Source organism: Contarinia nasturtii, unplaced genomic scaffold (assembly GCF_009176525.2).
Source record: "Contarinia nasturtii isolate CC-2019 unplaced genomic scaffold, AAFC_CNas_1.1 Cnas_scaffold_864, whole genome shotgun sequence".
Taxonomy (NCBI): Eukaryota; Metazoa; Arthropoda; class Insecta; order Diptera; family Cecidomyiidae; genus Contarinia; species Contarinia nasturtii.
Window position 1 is genome coordinate 2,768,281 of NW_022198211.1, and position 24,400 is coordinate 2,792,680.

Here is a 24,400-nt window from a genome sequence, read left to right on the forward strand (position 1 = left end):
ATTGGCATTGTTGGCCATGCACCACACACACACAACTACATACACAATCGAATCACGATCGCCAACGCCATGAAATGGTATTATGAATTGAAGCAGAACTCTTTCGACAATAACAAAACACATTACGATCAAATGAGCGAGGGAAAAAAAAGAAACTGAGCTAAAAAAAGAACAGAAAAAGAGAGAAAATCACATGGATTCTAATGCGAAAAGCGTCAAAATTACATAGAAAAACAATTAACCGCTGCTTCTTCCGGTCGTTGAATAATAATATCCATTATCACACATTTTAAACACACAAATGCAATTGCCGAAGCACATTTCTATAAATGAAAAAAAGCAACGGCCGCCGCAACAGCAGCAACACCGACAAATAGAGAAATAGAGTTAGACACAAAACACACTACAAATATAGCAATGAGAAATATTTCGCCCGTCACACGCTCTCCCTTTCTCTGGATGCGCGCACGGTGTTGAAATGTTGAAAGAATAAATTAACGTGTGTACGAAACATTTCATTCAGTTTTTTTTTATTTGTTTCGTTTGTTTTTATTTGGCGTGTTTTTCTGTGTTTGCTTTTATATGGAGCAAGCGAGCGAGAGCGGGAGAGAGAGAGATACCGAATGACACCGAATTCGAAATCAGCCCATTCCAATAGCAATAACGTTTTTCTGACTAAGTTTTCACAATTCATTCATGAATTATGATGTGTTTGTCACGTTATTGCACATATTCATTTGACGATTGCTTTAATGATTTGCCTTGTGCGCGTGCGCAAGCGTTCTCCCATGTGGCTATGCTTTTTTTTTATCATGTTCTCTCTTTTTCTTTTCTGTCAAGCTTGAGCAACTGGACAGATAAGCACGATTTAACGACAGGTAATCTAAAGGTCATCACAAATCAAAATTACAAATTGAAAATAAAAAACCGTTTTAAATGGGTTATGAAATTAAATTCCATCGCAATCATGAAAACTAAGCAGGCGCATAATTCAAATTTAATTAAATATTCTAGTTACGATTACGTGAAATTTTTAATGCTTATTTTATGTAGCATTTAATTTTTCTATCGTTCTTACTCTTTCAATACATGTATAAATCGTTTACTGCTTCAATTTTTTTTGTTTTACATTTTTAATTCGTTTAGCGCAGATTCAGTTTGCTTTGGTTCTTTGTATTCATCTTATATTTCGTGTAGAATTGAAAAACAACAAATAAATATATTGTACTCACACACAAATCTGTGGCTGGCCTTTTTCACTAGCTGCACAGCGTTCATTCATTCACAAAATCATCATCATAACAATAATATGTTATATCCTGTTGGTAATAATCTAAATTTCCGATCTAAGTAAATGAGTCCATGTGTACGAGAGAGCGAGAGCAAATGAGCGAGCGAACGGGTGCGGGCAGACGGGCGAGTGAATGAAAGAAGCACATGAATGCCAAAGCGATGAATGAGCTTCAAGCTCAATGTAAAAATTCGTACAATTTGCTAGCGGAATATGGATAAATGTTATGTATGTGTGTGTATGTGTGTTTTGTATTGTGTTGCATGCGTCGAACGAATATCCATTCATTCATCCATCCATCCATTGAGTTAATCGACTTTGTTATGCGGTATCATATCGAATAGAAGCAAGAGCAAGAGATATGCACATTGCACACGCACACACATCGATAGAGGGAGATTGTTTTTGTAGAAAAATGCAGTCCATATACATAACGAATCAGACCCCGAGCCGAATCGAAGTGCATAGCAGTTAGTATAGCAGTCAACAACATCAACGGCAACGGCAGCAACAACAACAAAAAATATTAATGAATGAATCGAGCGTATTTATGAATGAATTTGAAATGCCAAAAAATGTTCACATTTTATAATGGTGTGAGACGTAGTGATTCAAACCGACGATTGAATTCATGTGCATGGTGCAATTTAATGGCCTCTCTTAAAATTGAACATGTACAGCTATGAATGTAGCACTATTGCAACTAAAAGCGTCTGTACAACGCATTGTGTGTTTATATTGCAGAGATACAAATAAACTACAAGTAGCACAGAGCCAGAGAGCGAGAAACCCATGGCACCGAATGCTGTTGTATGATTGTCTGTCTCGGATGCGTGTGTATGCACGAAAATAAAAAAAAAACGAAGGCACTTGTCGCTATATATTATAGCCATTCGATTCGGTGCTAGTTGATACTTGGAAACCGAGTGCGACAAGAAATCGGATGCAGAAATCACAGGAATTCACGTCTAAGCGAATTATGAGAAAGAAACCGAGGCCAATTAAGATGTGATAATAGTGCTTTCGGTTGACTAGCAACATTGCGTTAGTTTCTTATTTTTTTCTTTCTTCATCATGTTCAATGTGAAACGGCACAACACAAACACAGTGCAAGAATGTCGAGGCAAAAGAGCAACAACAACAAAAAACAGAAGTAACGAGAAAATAGCGAATATAATTGAAATTGAGAACCATTTTAATATCAATTCATATCCGGTGGCTAAAAGCATATTTCATTCATAAACACTCTGACGACGGCGGCGCACACACACACAAAACAAAACAAGTGATTTTTATTATAATTTCTATTTAATAGTGTATGGGCGCTCGTATTTTCGTACACCATGCTTCCGAAGCGATAAATAAGGAGCGCTCAGTATGAACGTGATTCGTTGATTTTTTATTTTTCGTTCGGTTAGTGGTCGTAAAACTCTTGCAAGTCAGGTTAATGTCTTGTGAATTACAGTCGCCATATCGCACTTCAGCATATTTATGTTTTTAAATAAAACGTGATAAGCACCAACAAAAAAAGAATTTGATAAGCCACAAAAAGCGATTTGACTTGTCGTAAAAATAAAAAAAAAGAACTGATTAAAAAAAGTTGAAAAAACGGTCATTTTTTATTCACAAAAAATTTAATCAACAGGAAAAAATGTTCATCAAAGAATTACTCTAGTTGAATGACAGGGAAAAAACTCGATCATAAATGGAATCGTGTAATGCAAATGAAAAAAAAATGTCGTTGAAATTTGTCGCCACTTAAACGGAAATAGAGTACACGGCGTCTAAAATATATATAAACGAAATAAAGAGCGGACGAATGACGAACCAAAAAAAAACTGTTTAATATATATAGTTCGACAAATAGAGATAGCTGGCTATGATCGTGCGACATTCCATTTTGTTGCTACATCCACACCAGAGAATCGTCCGACGTGTGGACTTTTTAATTTGTGTAGACGACGTCGTCTCGCAGACATTATATCAGGCCAATGTGTATAAATAACGAAAAGAGAGGCACCAACCAATTTTCAGATGCGGATATACATTCGAAAGCCAAAAATAAATTGAAATTCATAGCAATCTCCTATTTTCTATTTTCGACCAAAGTATATTTGCAAGCCAATGGCGGCGTTTGCCAGTTTTTCGAATTGGCCAACACACAAATTTATTAGCAATGACGGCGGTGGCGTTAACTTTTTCACGAGATACATACAGCGCATTGTGTTTTTGCGGACTTGTGTTTTGGTTTTTTCATTTGGTCGAATTCTTCATTGTTTTTTCTTTTGGTTCTTTGTTATGTTGCAGTTTTTTTTTTTCATCGTTTGGATGAGTTACGCTTATTTTATGTTTATCATATTTATATGTTTGTTTATCTCGTAATATTTGGGACTTTTTACATTTTAACCGACAACGACGGTGACGACAATGGCAAATTCAATGAACTCCAATAAATACAAACGCTCAGTACGAACACAAACATGTAAAGCATTGATCGTTTGATTGATTGCATATTTATATTGTGCTAACTAAATATGTGAATTTCAAGTTTTGGACGGATACGAAAAACTTGAATTCGAAAGAAGAAAAAAAAAAACGATCTAAACTAAGCTACATACGAATATGTATGCCTTTTTTTCCATCTCTCTTTTTCCTTCTTGTGCGATGTGCGACAGAGCAAGTTTGCTGGTTGGTATTGCGATTACCATCACAGTGAAATGGAATGCCAACGTACGAAGAGAAAGAGGGAATGAAATGGGAAAAAAATATTTTACCAATTTAAATACCGCATTCCATTCCCATGGATTTTGATTTTGACACCGTTTGAATGTTTATTGTTTTTATTTGAATTTTTTTAGCACATATGATTTGTGTCTCAACTGTAAATTGCTTTCGCGTGCGCCAATATCCGATGTCAACATTTTTAAAATGCGAAGCCACTTTTTTCGGACGCGTTTTTTTCATCGCCTTTTAAAAAAAATTGAATTGAAAATTCAAGCAAATTGACTACTTCAAATTGAACGTTTTGTCTTGTTGTTTTTTTCGCTCTCTCTACATTCATCAATTCAATTTGTCGTCGCAATGACCGAAACATTTTGTTTAGTCTCTCGATCTCATGGGAACAGTTTTTTTTGTTGAGGGTATCAATGTTTCGTGTGTGATTTAACGTCGTAGGAGAATTATTTAGGTCAAGTAAACAGAAAAGGAGCAATAGGCAATAAAAGAAGAAACAACGGCATAGGCACTTGAAACCACACCAACGGAACACACATTTCGTGACGCAATGCTCATGTTGATTTGTAAACAGGGAGAATGATGAGCCCGAATTGTGATGATGAAATGCCATCACATCAAATAATCTTCAAAACGGGCCTCAGCATTCCGATCATATTTTTCGTGAATGTGTGCGCATACATAACTACGATTTCGAAGTGATTTTTCGTTTTGTGATGGATTTCAGGCCAATAATGCGTGTAGCTTTCAATTGGGTTTGGTGTCTGGTCGTCCAAATGATGTTTCAGGTTCTTTTCTCAAACGATCGAGAGAAAGAGGCAGAGAAAGAGAGAGAAAGGAGTAGAGAATAGTGAGTTTATTTGTCAGTTTTGAAAGCGCGCCGATAAAGAGCGATTTTTCAGCATTTAAGTGCGTTCCTTTGTTTTTCACCGTTTGAAATATTTGTACGTCTGTCTGAACATTGAATGTATAGTACGCAAACGATTTTACTAATCCGAATATTTGTTCATCTGTTACCACACAATAACGTTCATCTCAAATATGTTTCTTTTTATTTTCGCTTCGAAACAAGACGATTACAGTACGCCCATATTTATATAAATTGTATATACAAATTGATTAAAAAGCCTTCGAGTGTGCGGTGGCATCGATTTTCAGACAGTTTATTGAACACCGCGATCTACTCAAATGATATGGCCAATGCATGTTTGCCGAACTCACTTGTATATACCGTTATATGGCATCGATACACAATAAATTATTACCAGATATTGTTATTTATCGTTTATTTCATTTTTTTTTTGTGGACCTGTGTGTATCAATCGTTTTGCTCCATTTCATAAAAAATCCAATGTTCGCAAACAGAGAAAAAAATGTATCGACGAAAACACAGAAATAAAGACAGCACAAAATTCTATCATGAAACGTTTCTCGCTCAAATTTGGCTTTCTTTTTTTTTCTCTTTCTATCTGTGTGTTGAAATAAAGGCGGTGATCCGAAAAAGAAAATAATTTTTTGAAATAACAATAAAGTGTATAGCAATAATATGAAATATCTGCATACCGTTAAGCGTTAACATGAATTTGTCTGTGATTAGTATCGTACTTGATGCGTGCACTTTTGTGAATGAATTGATCAATGTGGTTTTGAATAGATTTCATGCTGCGTCTCGAAACATATGTTAATTGAGATGATGATTTAATTGAATTAATTTTAATTGGGCATAGCACATGAGCAGTGGGTACTGGAAAAGCTCGCTCGCCTGGCGAGAAATCGACAAAGCACATCGAAATGAAAAGAAAGAAGATGAAAATGTTAGAAAAGAGTATTAGACAGTCTCCTAGAGACCCAGATACATCTGGCTCTTTCTTTATCTCCCCATTTTCTTGCTTAAAAATTTTTGAATATTACTAATTCAAAGAAATTATTATCGTTTTAATCTTTGTTTCGATGCCATTCTTTTGTAAATTCGACCTACCGAGGTGTGTAGTCACTTGAATTACTATCTTTCTCACAAATGCTTCTAATTTTCACGTCAAATTAGTGATCATTAATCCAAAAATTGTGCGCTTATAAATGAATGTAAATGAATCAAACAACAGTGAAAGCAATAAAGAATTCTGATAACGGCGACGATGTGAGAGAAAAAAGCCAACCTAACCTAAAAGATATGAACGAAATGAGACTGACTGAAAAGTTCGTTGAACTTTATCACAGCCGCCAATTCGCACGCATGCATATCACATACATTCCTCAGGCACACATATACACAGGCGCATATACATGCACGCATATGTGCCACGATACTCATACTCCTCAACACGCCGACACGATCATTTGGTATGATGTGAGTGAACATTGAATTGATTTTATTTTCGTTTTCATGGCGACGTACGAGAAAGAGAGAAGAGCACAGCGAAAATAGAATAGAATTTGTTGCTGTTTTCGGTGTACGAGGTGAAAATAAAGAGACAGAGAGACAAATAGAAACGGAACCAAAATCCCATCGTCATGCTGACGTTTGTCGTTTATTGAATAGGCTTTTTAGTTGTTTGTCACATTTCTTGTAATGTTCTTGTCATGTCTTGTGTGCCTCTTGTTGCCGACAGCGAAGTGCCGTTTCTAAAGCCGAAACCAATATCATTTGTGTGCGTACACACACTCATATTCTGTGGAAGTATCTTTTATTTTCCTCAAATAATGTTGCCGCAATACAAATAGAATGCAACATTCTCTCGTTTTGGAATGCGTTGTCACATTGCTTTAATATTCGATTCGAACGTGTATGCATATTCACAATGTGATGAAATTTATTGAATCGGATGAATTTGAGTAAATGCAACGCTCTACAAAAGGAAAAAAGGCACACCGATAGCGAGGGGGGAGAGAGAGATAGAATAAAAATTGACGTCAACCGAATAGAACGATACATAGAAAACCGTCTCTCTATTTTCATTCATGAAATAGCACTAAGGTCGATTTCATTACAAATTATATTCGTTCAACTAATGCACATGCCATTGATGTTTATTCGTGGCAGTTAATCGTCGTCATATAACAGTAAGTTGGAATCGAATGCGCATTTTCAGCACATTGTAAATGTGCTTTACGTCGTTCGCTGCTCTGCCATACACACTGTATGCCACATTTCACTGTGGTGTGCTGTTCGAGTTCTTTTTTTGTCTTAAATTCTTTTCAATACCACATTTAAAGATGGCACATCACTACAATACCGTTATACGAACGTATTGGTACCTTCGAACAATTTGATATGTGTTTTAATTTTCGTTCTTTTATTCTTTATTCCGGATAATTTTATATATTTTATTAGTCAAAAAAGGCACGAAACAAAAGAGAGACAGAGAGAGAAAAAGAAAAAATGTTCCGACCTATTGAATAGAAAAATCAATAAATATAAGTTAGAATCAAGAAAGACGTATAATCTTTATAATGTTGCTTGGGTATTTCTTCCATAACTATTTTTTCTCTGTCTCTAAACATTTTAACCGCTATCGAAGACATTAAACGAACCGCGTTGAATATTTTTTTCAATGTGATAGCTTTGCCTTATCATTGTAATGTGTGTAATTAACTTTTAGTTTAATCGAAAGATGAACCAATAAAACTAAAGTGAAACGAATTTTTAAAAAAAATGGTACTTACAGTAGATTTGAACATGAGGTCGGTACACATTTCTCGGAGAGCGCAAATTCAAGCATTTTCTGGCTTCAATTATTTGGTCCCTTGAATTAAAGAAAATAAATTGAAAATTACATTAAATTTTTTTAATAAAAAAAATTCTAATTTGAACTGAAACTTGTGAAACTTTTTTTTTTGAAATTTACAAACAAAAATATAAGAGACGCACGCACGAGAGTTAGTCAAAAATACAGCCATTTTCCCTGATCAACCACGTGTTATTACTTCCTGATGCCAAACCGAATGAACTGAGAGCGCAAACGATTGACAAAACATTCTGTTGCGCATCTTGTTCACCAACAAACGAGTGTGCGCACCGCACATTGTACCGTGCGTTCTCTATTTTTCATTCTTTCAATATGTGTGTGTGTATGTGTGTGTTTGTGCCTCTTTATTCTTTCTCCTGGGGAGTGTGTTTGTATGCGTGTTGGTATGTGTGCAGCAGCAGCAGTAGTAGCAGCAACAAAAAAATTCCAACTGCACTCTTTTATCTCTGTCGTTCACATAAGATTCTGCATTGGTATGCGACTCCGGTTGTGCACACAAGATATATACTTCGTAGGGCCCCTAACTACGACAGAGTCTAGTCGAGGTCGTTTCCGAATATTGGTATTTGTAAGTGCGTTCTGTAATGCGTGTGCATTTTGAAGAAAAAAGAGAAGAAGAAGAAACAAAACGCACACACCAAATACAAACACACGCACAGTAAATGGTTGATTTTAAATTTGCCTGTGTGTCAATCATCACTTAGTTCATCGGAATACAAATTTCACTGCACTTGGGAATGTATGCCAATCGGCGTTACAATTTCATTTATATATTTTTTTCTCACACTCCTCTTCTTTGGTCCTTCTTTTCTCTCGTGATCGTTTCCATGGAATTGAAATAAATACCAAATATATATGCAAGTTGTTCTCTTTCTCTTGTGTGTTGTATGATAAAAACGCTATGGTATCAGTGATTTTGGTATTGTAGTTGTGGTATACCCAATCATTTATTTTTTTTCTTCAGTTTTTACTTTTTCTTTCTCTTTCTTTATGTCTCTCTGTATTTTTTTTATATTTGTTTGCTCGGGCAATAAAAGTGGTTAAAGAAGCTTATCAACAGAGTTCACACAGTGCAGCGGCTCACATGAAACGCATTCACATCCACTTGACTGTATTTGAGACCGTTCAATTTATTAACTATTATCATAATAGTTTACAATTTGTTTGAACATAAACATGAATCAAACACGACAACATGATACTTTCACGAAAATAACATGCATTCGATTTTTAGGCATATGCAACAACGAAACAACGAAAAGAACTGGCCGACACAAGACGAAGATGCGGAGCGAGAGAGAGAGAGAAAAGAGAGAGAGAAACAGGATGAGGCTTATGGCTAATCTTTGTTATTGTGTTTGTTGATTTTCTTGGAAGGTACGAACACATCCAATAAAATCGAACGATCAATGGAATTCGGTTGAAAACCGAGCAACAAAAATTCGATTGATTTTCGGCTTGGCGACGGGTCCGTTGCTAAAAAAATCTACACTGGACCCCATTTTGTTTTGAACCAGTGTAAACTGTTCAATTTTAACCTCGTTATTTTTTTATAACAATTTCTGTAGCATAACATAGAAATCTAACATGATAATTGTCATCATTGTTGTTATTTTGTCACAGGCACAAAAATAAGCAATTCCCTGAATGTAAAATATTTCTCTTGTAGTTAGCTGAATGTTTATTTGGTTTTTCAGTCTGACCCTCATCTCTCTCTCTCTCTCTCTCTCTCTCTCTCTCGCGTTTGATGAGCATTTCGATTGTGGGAAAATATATAAATGCGAAATTCAAACGAAAACGAAAATCGTTTACAGAAATTTCTTCTTTACATATATAAATCTATTCATTTACTGAACTGCATTGAAACACAAAGCATCAATATATTTTTTTTTATCCCATGAATGGGAAAAGAAAGAGTGACTGAAAGAGCGAGAGAGCGAGAAAGAGAGAGAGAGTAAGTGAAAAAGTCTGTCTAAATTATGCGAGAGTGTGTGAAAATGAAATACGAAGAGAAAATAAAAAGGCACTTGGGCGAATCATTTTTAAGTAAAAAATAATGGAGCGCGGTAACACATTAACAGCGAGCGAGTGAATCAATGAGACATTTGCCGAAATGGGAAAATAGAGCAGAGAAACGCAATTGAAATTATGGAATGAGCATATTTTCGGCACATTTATTATTATTTCAAACGATATACACGGAATAGGGAAGTGTCTTGTTCTTTATTTAAACATTTTGTTTTGTTGTTCGCTTTGTGTGAGTACGCGTATATATGTTCCCTTTTACAACCTGATTTGTGCGTTTCATAAATTGAGATTTTGTGCTTCTGCGCAGACGGGTTTCCTTCGTTCTTTCGCTGCCATTGCTTGAGATCTTGTTATGGCCATATTTACTAGGGGGTAGACACCAATTCAAAATGAAAAATCTATGTTAAAATACTCAATTGTATAATTTCATTGATTCCAACGATTCCATTAGAATTATAATAAAAAACACAAAACTCACAAATCCGAAGAATCCGAAGGATCCGAAGAATCTCATGAATCATAGAGACTTTGATAAAGTCACTTTGTCAATAATTTAAAATGTGTTGATTGTTGAGTAATTGTTGTGTTTATTTTAATTCATATTTGCTAGCATATTTATTTTCTATAAAATCAACATGCGTTTGTACGTCAAAAGGAAAAACAGAAAAATGTGAATATTTAATGAATCTGTGGATCTTTACAAATCTGTGAATCTGTGCAAATCATTGGAATTATAGCAATTTAAATCAAAAATTGAATCGAATGTGAATCTTTGTAAAATTTTGTAATCATACTAATCGTACAAATCCGACACAAAAGGTGAATGGATTTGCGGGTGTCTCCCCCCTAGCATATTTATTCTCTTATAATACGTTGTTGTCAATGTAAACTTTGTTTGTTCTCTGTTTCAACTGTTATTGTTCTTAAATTATGCGCAATTTGATAATTTTACAGCGTCGCAGAAGAGCCACACACACACACACACACACATGTTAACTACTTTTCAAATATTCATTTTCGTTGAATGAAAGACATGATTGGAAGAACAACAAACAAAAATATCATGTTTTTTCTTACTGTATACAGATATGTTGAGTGCGTCGAACGGCAAATTATTAGTCTATTGTATTTGGACCGAATCCATTGAAAAGCTGAATATCAATGTTCCCTCTTTTTGCTATTAAAAAGAACTTATTTCTCAAAAATGCAATGTGCTCTCACTTGAGTTTCAATATTTTATAAGATAAGTTGGTCTACAATTCTTAAATGACCTTTCCTGTTTACGGGACACTCCTTAACAAGGTATGTTTTGTTGCGTATATATGTCTGGAACGCGAACAAAACAGTTAATTTTAAAGAATCCATCGCTATTATGCGAATAAGCGAAGGAATGAAATGAAAAAAAGAACATACATAGATACACACACACTCGACATAATAAGAAAACAAGTACAAAAGCACACATATTACTTGATGATGAGAGACAGTTAGTACATTTGATTCACATGAGAACGAATATTGAAACACAATAAAAATTAAATAAATAATAACGATATGACTTGATGTTGAACTAGCGGAGAAAGGGAGAAAGAGAAAGAGAGAAAAGCATTGATGCAGTGAGGCGCACATACACATACAGTCTGCAATGGTACAGCAACAATCCGTATTGAACTCGAAAAAAAGAAAGAGTCGAAAAACAAGAGATATTGCACAACACAGAGAGAACGAATGATTCCGTCGACTGAAATCAAGACAACGGCGACTACTACGATGAAGTACAAGAAGTGGCAAAGAAAGAACGAAGAAACAAAACGGTTCGCATAGACGAAACTGCACAGAAAAGAATAAGTAAATTATCACTTCTAATTCTATTCCGTGGTGGCTGTTTTCTTCTCTTACTTATCGCATTCTTACATACTTTTTAGTAGCATAGAAGTTTTAGCAATGGATTAGAATCTCTCTATCTTTCGATATCAACGGGTTTCAAGCAATTTATATATTTATATATATATATTCGAACATTCCACATAAAGTGGTATCGCAACGACGACGACGACGACGACGACAACAGCAGCAGTACTGCGTACACACACATTGTTGAACCGAGTTCAGTTTATGGTGCTCGAATTTGGTATTCGTATACGCGTGTGCTAAATCATTTATTTTGCGCGGTACACAAAGGCAGCAACAGCACATATTACATGAAAAAGGCGTATATTTCATATAAGCTACATTTTTGTTTGAAGTTCTGTGTGCTATGTGTGGACTTATTCATTGCTCTTCATTCGTTCCTCTCTCTCTCTCTCTCTCTCTCTCTCTCTCTCTCTCTCTCTCGATCTAAGGTTTTTGTCGGCTTGATTGGGCATATATACGAACGATATACGACTACAACACCAGAAAGTAAAATAAAATATTTCTTATTGATGTTATTTAAAAAAAGAAGAAGAAAGAAAACAACGTTCAAATAAACCTTTTCGAATGAGAGAAAGAGAGACAGAATGCACACGGCAACGCTCAATTTTCGACAATCAACAATATGTGTGTATCTTCTTTACTTTTCGTTATGTTGGTTTTTTTTGCGCGCTTTAGCTGCTGCTGCTAGATCGCCTTCGTTTTTACGTCTTTTGAGGTCATCGCGTTTATGTAATTTCTTAAAATAAGTCAAACAAATGGAAATTCTGTATCAGTATTTGTTTTCATAGTTCAAATGTTTCATGTAAAAGTGATCGCGTTTTTTTTTTGCTTCTACGCCTTTTTTACATATATTTTGCCATAAATTTTATGTATACATATACACATGTACTGACGCAGACAAAATCGAATGCTGGTTGTTGCTCTCCTTTCTTGTTTGTCTATAAGATTGTTTGTCCCTTTTCAGTGTCTCACGCACTTCATGTTGTCTTTGTGCAAGCAACATATGAATAAGAAGACTTCTTTCGAAAAGTTTATTGTACGAAATTTGTTGTTTTCTAACGCGGAAATGTGAAACATTTTTAATAGACGACACAATTGAAAGTTGAAGTTCTTTCAATTTTATTTTATCAATAGACGACTTTATTCATGCAAACGCCATTTCATTGAACGAACTATGATATCGTTCACGATCAAAAGGAAACGGTGAATCTAGCGAAACAATTTGCACTTTTTTCTTCGCCACTTTGATATAACTTCAGTCAGACGTGACAGGGACACAACCGTTCCTATGGATGAAGACATGGTTTAAATGCGTAGGCTCGGACTGAGCAGTAGTACACACAATAAAAAAAAACTGATCAAATGACATCCGAAAGAAAATTACCAACAAATGAACAAAAGGAGGGAACAATTCGTTGGAAAAAAATATGAGAAAAAATGAATGAAAAAAATTGTATTTTGATGACGATGTTAAATGTAAAATAGTTGCGATGCGCAAAAATGTAGAGCCGTTTAACGCCTATGATGTTTCGAATATTTGCTTAGCCATTTAACAAAACGTGGATAATTAAATGATAAATACATTCAAATGCTTAGCTCGTTTCCAAGGCAGACAAGCAATAAAATTAACCGTCTGCGAATATATTGCCAGTTGATGTTGTTGCTATAATTTTACTTCTACTTCAAACGGGGAACACGAACAATTTCGACATGAAAAGGCCAAAAAGAAGAAAATGTTTCTTTTTTATTCTACAACTCGTCACAATCGTGAATTGTGCAATGTTCATCATTAGTCTATATGTATTTCCTTCTCTTTTTTTCAACACACACACACAAACAAATGCTTTCTGTACTGAAATTTCTGTGTGTCTCTTTGTCTGTGTGTTTTAATTTCGGTTATTCGGTTAGCAACAGCAAAAATCGTCTCCACTAAATTCCATTTAAATAATAATAATTTATCTTTGATGAATAGGAATGGCGACAAAAATATAGTAGGCATATGTGACATACAAAGTGTATGTGTGTGTGTGAGAGAGAGAGAGAGCGAAAGAGTGAATTACCCGAGTTTATCGTCGGTTTAGGCCTGAGAAATCTATTTGAATTCAACTCTCCTGTATGTACATAGGCTTTATGTATTTGGGACTTTTTTTCTGCGCAATCAATTACAATTTAAATCACTCACTAAACTCGTGCCTATTTATTTGCACTATGACATATCAGTTTTTACAGTTTTCTTTGTCGTATGTGTGTGTGTATATTTCATTTTCTTATCCGTTCGCTGGTTTTTTTGATGGCTACCGATGAAAAAAGTTTCACAAGAATCTTCTCTATTTGTTGAATTTGGTCTCTTTTTTTGTAAATATGAATTAAAACAAAAATAGTAAAATAATTCTTACGTGCAAACATCAAACTGAATCACAATATTTGTTCCAATAACAACAAAAATCCTGGCGATCACGATTATGCAGATTGACGATCGATGTGAATTTGAACCCCAAAAACAGAAATTCTTTATATATTTTTTTTGCACTACTTGATTAAAGTAAAATTGAACAAATTGAAAATGAAAATTCCGGAGCGGTGGTATATGTATTCTTTCTTGTTTGTTTGATGAATGTTGTGTATTGATGAGGTAGAAGACGCAGGCGACTTAACAGTGCACTTACTGATAATTCGAAGTCTACGTCGCAAATGAGAATGAAAAAAACAATCGCAGTTCAGAAATGTCCAAAGGTTGTTCAGTAACTACTAAAAAAATGTTCGTATTTTACATCATCCGCGCGCACTGTGAAATGAAATAAAATGCCTGTATGTCTTCTCACACACTCACACAGATATTATTATATTATTGTAGCCTAAGGCCATCTTTGCCATACACACTGTAAATGTCTGTATGTGCGAACACCGAACACACATGCGAAGTGTACTATGCCATTGAATACACTGTGTGTATTGAGCAGGTATAGGGTTGTCCAATTTGCACATATTTTGCAATGACACCATTGTCCACCTTCACCATTGATATGCCTATAACATGTAATTGTTCGAATTTGGTCAAGTTTTGATGGTATGCATTTTTCTCGGGTGGCATTTTTTTCGCCAAATGATGAATTTGTTTGCTTGAACCCTATGTGCAAATAGCAAATCGCACAATAGCTCCGTTAGTATAGAGAGTATGTCGACATGCCGAATTCAAGTTCGTTTCAGCTTCGTGCCGTTGGAATGTTAATAGTAATAACAATAATACAGTCAAGTTTCTCACTCATTCACAATTTTCCTCGTTCTTCGACTCTTTTTTTTTCTTCTTCTTCGAGTCTTTCGTCTTTTCTGCTCTTTCGTTCCGTTCGCGCACAGCAAGACCATAGTCTTTTTCTTAGTAGACTAAGGTATTTGTGTCGATCCTCGTTTCGCTGGTTCGGTGTGTGTTTGCATTTCTATATAAAAAGAAAACCGAACTATCGCTTCGATACACAAAATCTGTACACATATACGTAATGCGGTGTGCTTCGAGCGAATTCACATCTTTGGATTCGGATTTCATGCATACTGCATATGTATGGTCGATGAACAGTTTTGACTATTCAGTATTGTGCGCATTGCGCATAGTTGCTGCTTTTTTTCTTTTTCTCTCTTTCTTCATTCTTCGTTTTTCGCTTATGCTTTTTTTCTTTCTAATATTTTATTCGATATCAATTTGAACGTTAATGTGTATGTGAGTTTTCATGTGTATGCGCAAGAACATTTCAAATTTAAAGTCATCCCAAGAGCTTACAGCTGATCTCATGGTGGTCGCCGCACACTTATGAAAATATTTCTTTTTCCTTACCTTTTTTTCTCTTCTTTTGTGTGCGTGTTTATGAGCTTAAATGTTGTCATTGTGGTCGTATCCGCGAATGGAATTTTGATCTTCTTTTTGTACTGAAGAATGTTCATGTGTGTGTTTCAATCATTTGAAAATGTGTATGAGCGAAGAATATTTTCACCACAAAAATTGAATGTCTCCTACATTTGTTTGCATAAATATTTTATTTTTATATGGAAAAAATGAAGCGAATAAATATTTCTGACTGTTGAAGAAAACATCTAAATGCCATTTATTTTTCTTTGTGGAAGTTGAATACAGTTCGAAAAGCTGTTTGCACTGGTAAAAATTCGATTTGAATGAACTTTCGAATAGTTATACAATGGATTTTTTCTCTCGTATTTGACCAAAGAAAAACGATCAATGATCGCTTGAATGTGTGAATTAAAAATAAAAGAAAAATAAATAGCACATAATTACATTTGAACCCCAACGGCCATTTAACACCAATTATGGCCATTGTTTATGTCCATTCATCAGCATATATTCAATTTGAATTGAAATGGTTTGCGTCAGACACCGACATACATACAAACGAATGTTTGTGGTTCCGGGAAGTGAAATACTTTCGGAGAAAGCTGCTCAGAAAGGGTTTCCGATCGAAATTCAAATGAATCGCCAAATCACGACTAAAAATTGCCGCGATATAATGTTTTGCAGGTTGAAAATGAATGGATGTCGGGCGATCATTTGTAATTTTTAGAAAACAAAATTGATTATAACTTCTCATGTGACTTCTTCTTTTATTTTTTGTATTTCGATACATTACAAAATGTCCATTTATAAATATTGCATATTGCCGTGTAACTGTTTGTATTTCTTTTTTGGATTGAGACATTTAAAAATGCATTTAAAAAAACCAACGAAACAATACACATGTGTATGAATGCATTCATTGAAATATGGAATAGGTACACTGTAAAATAGAAGGGATTAAATATTAATCATTTGGGATTTTTCATCAAAATAATCCAAAAGGATTAAATTTTAGCACTGTAGGATTAAATTTAAATACTTACTAATTGTAGCGAATTGTAGGACCACGTTGAAATCCCGCACAAAACCCAGGGCTTACGGCCGAGAGCTCCGCGCTTGATCCAGATGAGAACGCAATGTTCGTTGTGTTGTTTGTTGATTCTGAAAATGAAAATGATTATATCAATTTCTAAATATGAACGTAAATTAAAAGTATGTGTAGCTTCAATTGATTAGATAAATTCAAAGCAGAATTATTGAAATGATTACATACTTGATTGGATGCTGCTCGTCTTGATTGTCGAGCTCGTGCTGGTGGTGCTGGCGGTGGATCTCTTCCTCCTGCATTTTCTTCTTCTTCTTCAACATGCCGTTGAAATGCTGGATGTAGCTCTATATTCATAACAGCACACCATCCGGTTTGTTTGTAAGGAATAAAAAAAACCGAATTCATTGTCTATTGTTCATTGACTTGTTCATATTAAACTGAGAGCATATCAATTTAACAAACACAAACCTTTGTAGAGAATGTTACGACCTGCATTTGCATCACGATTCCAGGTGATAGTACGCCCAATTCGAGTTTTCTCTTCATATTTACGAAATTTTGATGCCATACGTGGACGGATACTGATAGCGATATATGAAACACTGTCCATGACATGTGAGATAGCGATATTTCTCCTTTACTTTGCCTCTTTTTGTCGGTTTTTCAAGTTCACGGAAGCACAACGAACATATGTCGTCCGAAATTTGGTCGTCCGAAATTCGTCCACCTCGACCACTGTACATTTACGGCGACGTTTCAACTTCTCGAACAAATCTCGCACCTTCGATCGAATATATCCTAGGGCTGGTGAATCTGCCGCAATGAAATGATCACCGACAAATATGAACGTTTGCTTACCATCGATGAGCTTGGTTGCATATGCATCAAGTGCTCTATTCGTGTCAATGTACTGGAGAAATGCTTGCAAAGCGTATTCATACTGTGTGTATGCTGTGAACTTTTCTTCAAAATGACGCAAAATATGATCAATCTTCGGCTCGTGGACCAGGCTGCTCATCAAATGACTCACGATGTAGACGCATCTTTTCATCGATTTCAATTGTCAACTTTTTGCGCCATTTGTTCCGTCGCGATGAATTTATCATATCTTGGTATTGGCCCGATGTCAATCGAATGATTGTTTCAGTGCGATTATTTCGATCGTTGAAATTGTTAATGCGCACACCACCAATGACCAAACGTAGTCCAGGATCGAGACCATACACTTGTTGGCTTTTCAGAAGCATCTCTTGTGTCTCTTTCATACGCTCTTCATCGTCTTTTTCAATGATGAATTTTGTTCGTTCCATCAAAAATGACATACCGACACCATCTGTTTGAATGGAGTTGTCGAATTTTATTGTTGCATGGCCATCATTTTTGTTTCTCGGTTCTCTTTCGATGCTATCGATGTCGAAATACAGACGCCATAATACATCCCATTCTTTACTTTTGATGTCTTGCTCCTGTTTTGGGCCGCCGTTTTTATTGCGAAATAATCAATGTGGACATTCTATCTGTCTCAACATGCGATAAAACACTCTACGATCAATTCGAATGTAATGTCTTTCGAACGATGACGTTGGTACCACGGTGAAATTTCTGTATTCACGAAGCTCGGTTCGTTCACCTCGCTTCAATGCGGCTTTTCGTTCACGTTCATGATTGCGAATGTACCCATTTTTGTATATTTTCCAAAAAATAAATTGATAAAATTACTCGTGTGATATTTGTAGAATTTTCAAAATGGAAAAAAATCGCATAAAAAATACAATCGTTTGATTCACAATAATAAATGAACGAAAACTCACTGTTGCAAATTCAGGAATATTGGTATGTATTTGAACCAATTGCTTTCCATAGCAAAAAAGTACCCTTTCCCATCGTCGAATCGGATTGGCTTTAATGTATTTTCCAGTTCCCACATCAAATTCAGGTCTGGCACAGAGTTGGAGTTTCGCTTGAATAAGAAATCCACGGTGTCATCAATTTGTGCTTTGCTCGCGTTTTGATGTGTGAAAAACTTTCGGATGCGTGAGTGAGCGTGCATACAAATATTATTTTTGTAATTTGTATAAAACATTTGTACTGCGTATTCAACTACATTCCCGAATCCTTTAATTACTGGAGCTCGAACACCGTATTTTTGGCAATAGTACCAAATGCCGTAACACAACCTGTACCCGCTTTCTCTGGCGTCGTTAAATGCATGCTCAATGAACTGAACGCCGTAAAACCAATCTCGAAATAAATTTTTGTCGACGAATTAAGTATAGAATGCTTCGATTTGCTCGTCTGTACTGCGCTTGAAATGATCACTGGTGAAATAATGCAAATTCAGTGCACCCAATATGTAGCACCGTGTCATTTCTAATACGTATACGTCAATCAACTGAGCAAATTTTCCAGTGTTAATGGGCAGATTCACTTTTAAACCTTTTCGAGCACTTTTTTTAATTGTTTGGTGTTCTTTAATTTTTATCTTTTTTCGTGGCTTAAACGCCGATTCGTGATTCCGTTTGCGACCGCTCATTTTTAGCAACTGTTAACGTATTGGAATCTCCACCGATATTTATACCTCGAAATATTGATGAATAATCAAAATATATTTTGATAAATATAAAAGTGCCGGTTTAAAAATATTCAGGCCACTGTTATATTTATCAAAAACTACAATGACTATGATAGACTATGCATGCCATCAAATAATTTTATTAATTATACTCAGAAATTGGTTGATTTAGCAATGTATTATTGTTGATGAATTTATAGGTTCCTGGTATTTTAAAAACAGGCCTCTAAAAATTTATCAAAATATACAATCACCGATTCATGTGATCGAACGGGTTCACAATAAACAAATATCAATGCGTTCATTTCACTCTTGCATAAATACAATTTCATAATTCTGCAGTCCGATTTCAAATGCTGACAAAATGTTCGCTAAATTACACTCCCAAAGGTGTGATACGGAATTTATGTTGATATTCGATGCAAAAGAATCTTATTGAAAATCATTCGTCAGCAAAAATTAATCTTTCGTCAACACGCATTTTACGATAGTGTTTCGGTTGTTCAAGATTCTGATGGATTTTGAAAATTTTGCAAAATGTTTGCCATGTTACCCTTTTGAAAAAAAATCACTGAGCACACAAAAGCGGTTTTGACATGGAATGTTGATATTGATACGAACCGACCCAAAATTCTATTGAAAACCATTCGCTAATCAATTCTTTACTTTGTTTTCACTAGCTATAAAACATTTTATCAGAAATCTAATAAATTGCACAGAAGCGATGGAAAAAAGGATTCTATTGAGAATTATATTCTAATAAACAAACTAATCGAAATTCCAACAGAAACAAAATTTAGTTTTTTCGACAAAGGTGCACGTGATTTACACAATAAACATAAGACCGTGAAAGGTTATGTTTGCAATCGAATGAAAATGACAAGCATTTGAAGTTTCATGTAAATGTCAATACAATATGAAACAGTGTTCCAAAGGAAGATTCATTTTGAGATATTTTTTTACAAACAACAAAAAAGTGTTTATTGAACTCAAGTTAAAAAATATAAAATGATCCCATTGGATTACTTTTTAGTCCTTTTGGATTAATCGTAGCTGAAAATCCCAAAATACTAAATATTAATACCACCGATATAAGAGTGTAGTGATTATGAAAGAAGCTGTTGTATCGAATGGTTTGATGTGGAAGATAACGACGACGCCGATGCGCTCAAGATCTTTCATTTAGCATTTTCTTCATTGTCACACACTCGTTGAACTCATTCGCTCGTTCAACTTAACTTGGTGTCGATAAATAAACGCAAGTGTTATTTATTGTCAATCGGTTTGGAATGTAGCGGATCATATTTTATACAGTTGGTTGTTTTTCTTTCATGTTTCCATTTCCACCGCAATGGAACCGAAACACACTCAACATTGCACATCAAAGTGAGAGAGAATATGCGAAGTGATGGCGGGCCCGGCTAGAATGACACACACAAAGAATCGAAACAATTGCATTCATATGCGCGCATTGTACCGATATATGGTACAAATATAATAGGTAATATCCGGTTGATCATGATGTATTATAATAGTTCCGGATAAGATTGTGTATGCGTGCATGCGTGCGCGCGCGTGATGACATTGTTATTGTCGAGTGTTGCTCGTCCGCGGAAAGGAACAGAGCGATAGAAAGATAGAGAGACTGTGTGCGCGATAACATTAAATATGGTTTTGAAATGAGAATTTATAAGCTATTTTATAGCGGTAATTCGTTTACTTAGCACTGTTAGCAAGATATGAGCATTTTCCTCTCATTTCGATTGAATGAGAAAAAAAAACATAGGTATAAAGAATATAATTCATTGCATTCAATACACATGTTTCACAAATAACATTGTTTGGTTCATTTTTCATTCACTTACTCGAAAAGTCGTTCACCATAATTTACGTATTTGTTTCGTTTAACTTGATTTTGGGAATGATTCAAGTTTATCGTTTTCAAATTCACTTGTGGCCACATTCCACGAATCGGTGAGTTTATTGTTATTTTCCGTCGTTGGTTTAAATGGGAACGATGAAGAAATCACATTTAGAATGATGACAATATTTTCATGTGTTATCATTACGTGTGTGTTCCATCGTTGTTATTAATTATTTATCTTCGTGCATTGTATAATCAGTTTCAGTCATCTTCCAAAACGATGAGATTCTTCGTATGATTTGCATGTTGTTTTTGTCATTCAAAACCGATTTGAACGCATGATGGTACATTGTTTATGGAATTTAAACCGCCATTTCCATAAATATTCTCGTGATTCTGAATAGAAATTACCACATAATTAGACACATGCATTTGAAAAACAAGTGTATAAATACGAGCAAACCTTGTTTCAACACAGTCGCAAGCTTCAAAAAGTTAAATCTCTCTGTCGAAGTAATTTAGAATGAAAATAAAAAAGAGAAAAGAGTTGTGTATATAAAATCACCTTCATTTTGGACACAAATGGAATGTGTATGTGTCTCTGTGTGTCTCAAATCATTTGGCCATTGATTCTATCGAACGGTTTCGATTGAGAGTTGAAATGTTGCAATTGACTGCATTCCACATATCTACACTTGTTTCGTTCACCTTTTTGCCTTCTGCTTCGGACACACAGCTTAATGCAAGCGAGATAAGATGGAAAAAGAATGGTATATTTGAATAAGAATGATATAAATGGCCATGTAGTAATACCAGTTTTCTTTCTTTACTTTTCTTAGCCCAGAACCAAATGGACTTTTATCGAAGACATCGACGACGATGCCATCGAAAACACCAACATTTCAATTTCGAATGGATTGAAAATTAATCTGAACACTTTTTGCTCGATGGCCAAATGCATTAATTCACATTTCTATATAACTTTATTATTATTTTTGTTCAAACAAATGTGAAAAATATTATAGGAATAATAACGGCAATAATAACGAATGGTCAGCGAAATAATAAGCACGGAAAATTCCAAGAATTCTGGACGAGTGTGTGTGAGAGAGAGAGACCAGCGGTGTGTGTGTATGTCGTGCGTTTGTGAGCATGTGTCGTGTGCACTTATGTGTGGCCATATGATCACATTAAGAAATAATTTCGAACACAATTAAATGTGACAGGTCTGTGAATTTTCAACCGTATACACCAGCAGTTTTACTAATTTCATGCGCTTTTTTCATTCAGACCCGACCAGACCAGAATGATTCGAAATGTGAGATTCGCACGTTATTTCACCAAAAATATGTGCATTTTATCGTTTCGATCGGCCAGTAATTCGATATTTTTCCACAATCGCCTCAAATCAAAACATTTTTTTTTATTTTAATTAATTGAATTCAATGCGAAAATATATAAGCTGTAAAATTAGTTATGAGATTTGTTTCAATCGGAGAGAAATCTTGAATAGTGAAATACTTAATTGTCACTTTTAAATAAATCGCATGAATTTAAAATAATAAACAAAAAACATTTTGGTGTAAGACAAGTTTGCCATACTGTTGGCCCCATCATAAACACACACCGAGAGATGATGATGAGAGAGAGAGAGAAGTGCAAAAGTGACAAGCAGAGGTTTCGGCATCTTGTCGTTCTCATAATATAATAAATAAAGAATGCTTTCTTTTGACATGTCATTTCAACACAAAATTCTGTGTACAAACTAAACATAAAAGCCTCTCATAGCCATAATCCACCGAGTAAGAAGAACAAAAAAAAAGATGTGTATTGTATATATCGAAATTGACTATGAAATTCATATGCATAATGTTTGGTCCATTCATTTAAAAGTTCTTTAATATGCAAATTAGAGTCGCGCTTTTCTGGAATGATCTTTTGATATTCATCGGGGGGTCATCCCATGCACACTGACGGCACGAATACTTTCGACGACATTTACGGCATATTTATGGTCAATAATAATACGACCAATTGGAAAAGTGTACCATTTTTGTGTTTCGCAACTTGTTTGCTGTTTTAATTGGCAAAAATGTTATTATTTATGAGATGTTAAAAACGAAGACGAAAAGAACACAAGTCACAAATCAGAAAATCATTTTTTCCATGCCGCCAAAAACACCAAAAATTATAGCCAATGACGACAGTTATATGTATGTTTTGAGTTTCAATGGTGAGTATGCTGAATATTTGCGTAAAGTCTCTTTGTGATCGGGTGTGATTCTTTTGTAGCCACGAAAGTTGGCGGTTGTGTGCATATGAAAATGTTCTCTATTCACTTTGCGAACACATCGTATAGCTTTGAGGCTCAAATCGATTTTGAAATCTGTGCATTTGTTGGTCGCGACGGTGGTTCGTGCGCGATCACAGTGCTTTTTCTTCGAAATACGAAAATTCTTGGGCAGAGTAACATTCAGCACAAAAGCACCAATATAATTTATGGCATTCTATGCCATGCTTGGCCATTGTCTTGCTGATGTGCGAGAGAGAAAAAGGTGCAGAGACAGAGAGAGATAGAGAGCGAGCGAACAAGAAAGATTGAGTCAAGTTCGCAGACGGATAACACTGGCCAATGTTGCAATCGTAACAGTACTTGGTTCTTTGTTGTTAATTGTGTATTTATTTCATTGTTCGCATGCTATGCGGTTTCAATAGCCTGCAGTATCTCTTTTTTCGGAATGGAATGTGACACGATGTGCCATCGAATTCAAAGTGTGTGTATATCTGTTTGTACTTAAAAAAACACACAGAAAGATCTACTTATTGCACTCCTTCATTCTTTTGCCACTAAAAATGTAAACAGGTAATATTTGAGAGGAGCAAATATTATTGTAAATGAGTGAAGAAAAAAAATGTTGTAATACCTACCAGAAGTGTAAATAGTGAAAAAAATAGACAAATCGGGTTTCGAGATTGGCATGATTATTATAAGGTTGGAGAATGTGAGAGAACGGGGATCAGGCTTGCGCACGATGTAAACATTTGAGAGAAAGAGAGATTTTCGTCATCGGAATGCATGGGATATGTTTTGTTGTATTGTATTCGAAATGTATGCGTGTGTATGAGCATACATTGAAACTTCAGATGGAAAGGTTCACGGGTTTTGGTTCTCAATGTGGCGATTTTCAGGCAAAGCGATTTCAAATACGTGTTCGCTGTTTGATTACATTCGGATATACGCGGTGTTCACTCATGATGACGCACGCAGTGCATTCGGTCCAGCCAACCAACAACCAGTAGAGAAAGATGGAGATAGAGAGTGTGTGTGTGTGTGTGTGTGTGTGTGTGTGTGTGTGTGTGTGTGTG

General features: G+C 35.3%; 1 protein-coding gene and 1 long non-coding RNA gene across 3 annotated transcripts; both read right to left on the minus strand.

Moving 5' to 3' along the window:
• Positions 1 to 4,162: 4,162 nt before the first annotated feature.
• Positions 4,163 to 14,422, minus strand: LOC116342507. 2 transcript variants are annotated; one of them, XR_004201251.1, is made up of 4 exons: positions 14,109 to 14,422; positions 7,688 to 7,767; positions 5,588 to 5,786; positions 4,163 to 5,493 (listed from the first exon to the last, which is right to left on the minus strand). It is a non-coding gene; the product is annotated as an uncharacterized LOC116342507 (long non-coding RNA). The 2 variants fall into 2 exon arrangements; XR_004201252.1 differs by lacking the exon at positions 14,109 to 14,422 and adding an exon at positions 7,893 to 7,946.
• Positions 14,423 to 16,556: 2,134 nt separating this feature from the next.
• Positions 16,557 to 18,270, minus strand: LOC116342450. Its single transcript, XM_031770061.1, has 3 exons — positions 17,067 to 18,270; positions 16,824 to 16,942; positions 16,557 to 16,711 (listed from the first exon to the last, which is right to left on the minus strand). Exons 1-3 carry the CDS (start codon positions 17,206 to 17,208, stop codon positions 16,646 to 16,648), a joined length of 327 nt encoding a protein of 108 aa, XP_031625921.1. The 5' UTR covers positions 17,209 to 18,270; the 3' UTR covers positions 16,557 to 16,645.
• Between the last annotated feature and the right edge of the window lie 6,130 nt (positions 18,271 to 24,400).

Coding starts and splice junctions, on each gene's coding strand:
- LOC116342450 (XM_031770061.1), bottom strand. CDS start 17,208: ATGGACAGTGTTTCATATATCGCTATCAGTATCCGTCCACGTATGGCA. Junction 16,943..17,066: donor TCGTAACATTCTCTACAAAG/GTTTGTGTTTGT, acceptor TTATGAATATAG/AGCTACATCCAGCATTTCAA. Junction 16,712..16,823: donor GACGAGCAGCATCCAATCAA/GTATGTAATCAT, acceptor TTTCATTTTCAG/AATCAACAAACAACACAACG.